At 34.9% G+C, this 3135-nt stretch overlaps 1 protein-coding gene across 1 annotated transcript in view; it reads right to left on the minus strand.

The window, feature by feature from the left end:
• Positions 1–2915: 2915 nt before the first annotated feature.
• The window catches only part of LOC128237819 (uncharacterized), a 7410-nt gene continuing 7190 nt past the window's right edge, over positions 2916–3135 (minus strand). Inside the window, exon 5 of the mRNA XM_052953403.1 lies at positions 2916–2980. Within this exon, the coding sequence (XP_052809363.1) occupies positions 2916–2980 (65 nt within the window). The remainder of the gene's footprint in view (positions 2981–3135) is intronic.

Here is a 3135-nt window from a genome sequence, read left to right on the forward strand (position 1 = left end):
TCAATTTTCTCCTGACTTGAGATTTTTCTAGAATGAAAAGTGGATTAAAACAGCTGATCTTTATAAAACACTGGATTTTTTGTTATATATATACATGGGTAAAAGTTTTCCGGATTTATCCGGAAATTCCGGATTTTCGTATTCCCGGAGGGTCGAATTTCCAATTCGTCGAGATCCGTTGAGAAAATTGGGGGGGGAGGGGGTTAGGCTGGGACCTTGAAATATATTTTCCATCGCTTATTTGATGCTTCGACGTTTGTATAGATCTGCGATAACTTATGTTATTATTGTCTTATCCGAACACTGCGGTATTTTGAAACGACGCTGTGACGTATTTTTCACGGAAATAGGCGGGAAAACACGACTTGCTGCTCGACTAATCGAATCGATCGGAAGATTAACGTCATTTAGGAGAACCACGAAAGTTTCCATATATGGCAGACGCGGTCCTTAGTCACAATTATATTTTAAAAAAAGGCGCGAGTAGAATTTTGTTTGGTCAGCGATGATATCTAAGCAAGCTTAAATCTCAGTTTCAATCTCAAGAAATTCGAATTGAATCTCTCTCATGAGCTTTCCGTGACAGAAAGCATCAGTTTCCGGGTCATTTCTCCAGAAGTGTGTGTAGATCGTAACCTTTGCAATACGTTATGTGCTATTTTAAGCATTTTCCATATAACGTAATCCTCTACTTCCGATACCGAAAAACTTACAATAGGCCTCTCAAAAATAACCGCAAACTTGCTGAGTTTACTTTCGCAATGACAGAGAGGTAGATTTAGGTCTCAATAGTGGTAGTTTGTGTTCAAAAGCGGTAGAATTTCTAATTTCTTAAATTTTCAGACAAAAACAATGATGGAAACAATGTAAACAAAAACTTGATATTTGTTACTATTTTTAGATTTTCGGAAAATACGCATTAAATACGTCATGGTTGAGACTTGTCAAGTGCCAGTGTTTTTGATTGAGAAACAGAAGAAATATTACCTCTGACTTGTAAAAACAAGTTTATTATCAGAAGTGCTGCTAAAAAAATCAAACCAGACTGCCAAAACAGGTCGGAGTGTAAGTGCAGACGACTGCAGTACTGTATATGTCAAATTTCCCCCCAAAATGTCGTAAAATTTTATACACTGTAGATAATTTATAACACCTTAGTAATGTTGTTTTCTTTATGCTTTGACAGTTTTATTATGTCTTTGATATTTACAAAAATGCTGATTAGTAGGATGCCAATTAACAAGAATGATTAATGGTCTTTTGTACCGTACCGGTAACTTAGCAACGATCTCGGCCGAAGTGCGAAGTGATTTGACAAGTTGCTTATTGCACCATGTTCTTTAAAGTGACAGATTAATATGGTATTTTAGCATGGTTAATTTTGAGGTTTTTAAAATAAAATTAGTAAATCATGATTACTGGCTTGCTTATGCAGGATATTCTCTAGTATGTAGTGTCATATGTATATCACTTATCAGTATACTTATTCATAGTCATATTTGTCTGAAAAACCTTATTCCAATACTCCTTATTATTTAAAATTAAAGCCTGGAAAAGGCATTTCATATCCACTAAAATGGCTATGTTCAAGGAGCTTCCGGGGGCCTCTGGCCCCCTGGACCCCTGGTCAAGACTTCGCCCTGGACCTGACCGGGGGCCCTGCGACCCCAAGCATTTTTCAGGATTTTCAAAATTCTCAACTTTTACCCATGTGTATATGTTTTGGAAAGTATTCAACTAAGTGTAGATAATCATGTACCTTGCAATGCCACCTTACTATGTATGACAGATGACAACTATCATTTATGAAGAAAGACCAAGAATTTACCAAAAAACCCAAACTAAATCAGATCTCAAGAGTCATTGACTCTTGCGTTTTATACTCTGTTGAAAGCCCTGACCATGCACATATAACACATCCCATCATTTATCTTCTGTACTATCCTAGCACTCAATCATTTTACTGCTGGAATCAGTAAATTAACTATGGAGAAAATATTTGCATGATAAAAAGCTCTTAACCCACTACTGCCAGAACGCTATGACAGTGCGTTAGCCATCACCAACTGAGCAAAATCAGATACACTATGTACACTTAGCATACTGGACTTGATCGGATATTCCTTTGCAAAGCATAGCTTTCATAAAACATAATGCCGAAATGAATAAAGTATTACATCTGTTTGTTTTTGACATCAACTGTCCTAAATTCAGATACTAATTTTCAATTATGATTATCAAAATATCGTGGTTGTTAATGGGAAATTATTTACACCAGCAATTTGTTTTATTTCTTGCTTTAGTTTCAGTGAATGCAAATTTTTTTGGACATGCTGGACATTTTTTTTTGTCTGATGTCTGTAGTTTATGCAGGACATTTTCATCTCAGTTGGACATTTTTCAGTAAACATTTAAAAACTCAAATTTGTTGTATAGTAGGTTAATTGTATAACAGGATATGACTTCAACTTAATACATTCATTGACATACAAATAAACAGTTCTGACCTGTCACATGATCAATTAGACATCATTTAAATAACAAGCAATAATTGAACAAATGCTGGTTTTGTCTTAATACAAATTCCAATGGTGATTATGAATTGGGACTTCTCAGAGTTTGGACTAAAGATGTCCATTTTGTTGATAGGAGTGTATTGAAGTTGTACATTTTCTGAAAAATCAGACACATGCCAGTTATTTGAAGACAATTGGTTGAATAATAAGTTTTTTAAATATTTTGTTTTAGGTAACCCGACCCTCCCTAATAAAAGCTGCCGACCCTAGTGATTTAAGAAACAACAACAAAATAATTCTTCCCACCATAAACACATTTGGAAGAAAAAATCCCTCTTCCCTACCTAGTAATTTTGGTGATGTTACCCTTTTTATAGCCCCTACAGCTTAACCAAATCATCAAAAATGTTTTGATTTTGGGGAAGGGCTGCATTTAAGGTGGATGTTTTCAATGTTATTGCTGCCTGTGATTGAAATCAGATCATTTTCACTTATTGCATTCACTTCTATGAGATTGTACTTTTCTATGAGATTGTCGCAATCTTTTAAAAAGGCATTGTTACTTTGGCAAGTCCATTTGTTTATATTTAGGAATAGAAAAATAGAATCTCAGTACAAA

Source organism: Mya arenaria, chromosome 6 (assembly GCF_026914265.1).
Source record: "Mya arenaria isolate MELC-2E11 chromosome 6, ASM2691426v1".
In the NCBI taxonomy this organism is placed as follows: Eukaryota; Metazoa; Mollusca; class Bivalvia; order Myida; family Myidae; genus Mya; species Mya arenaria.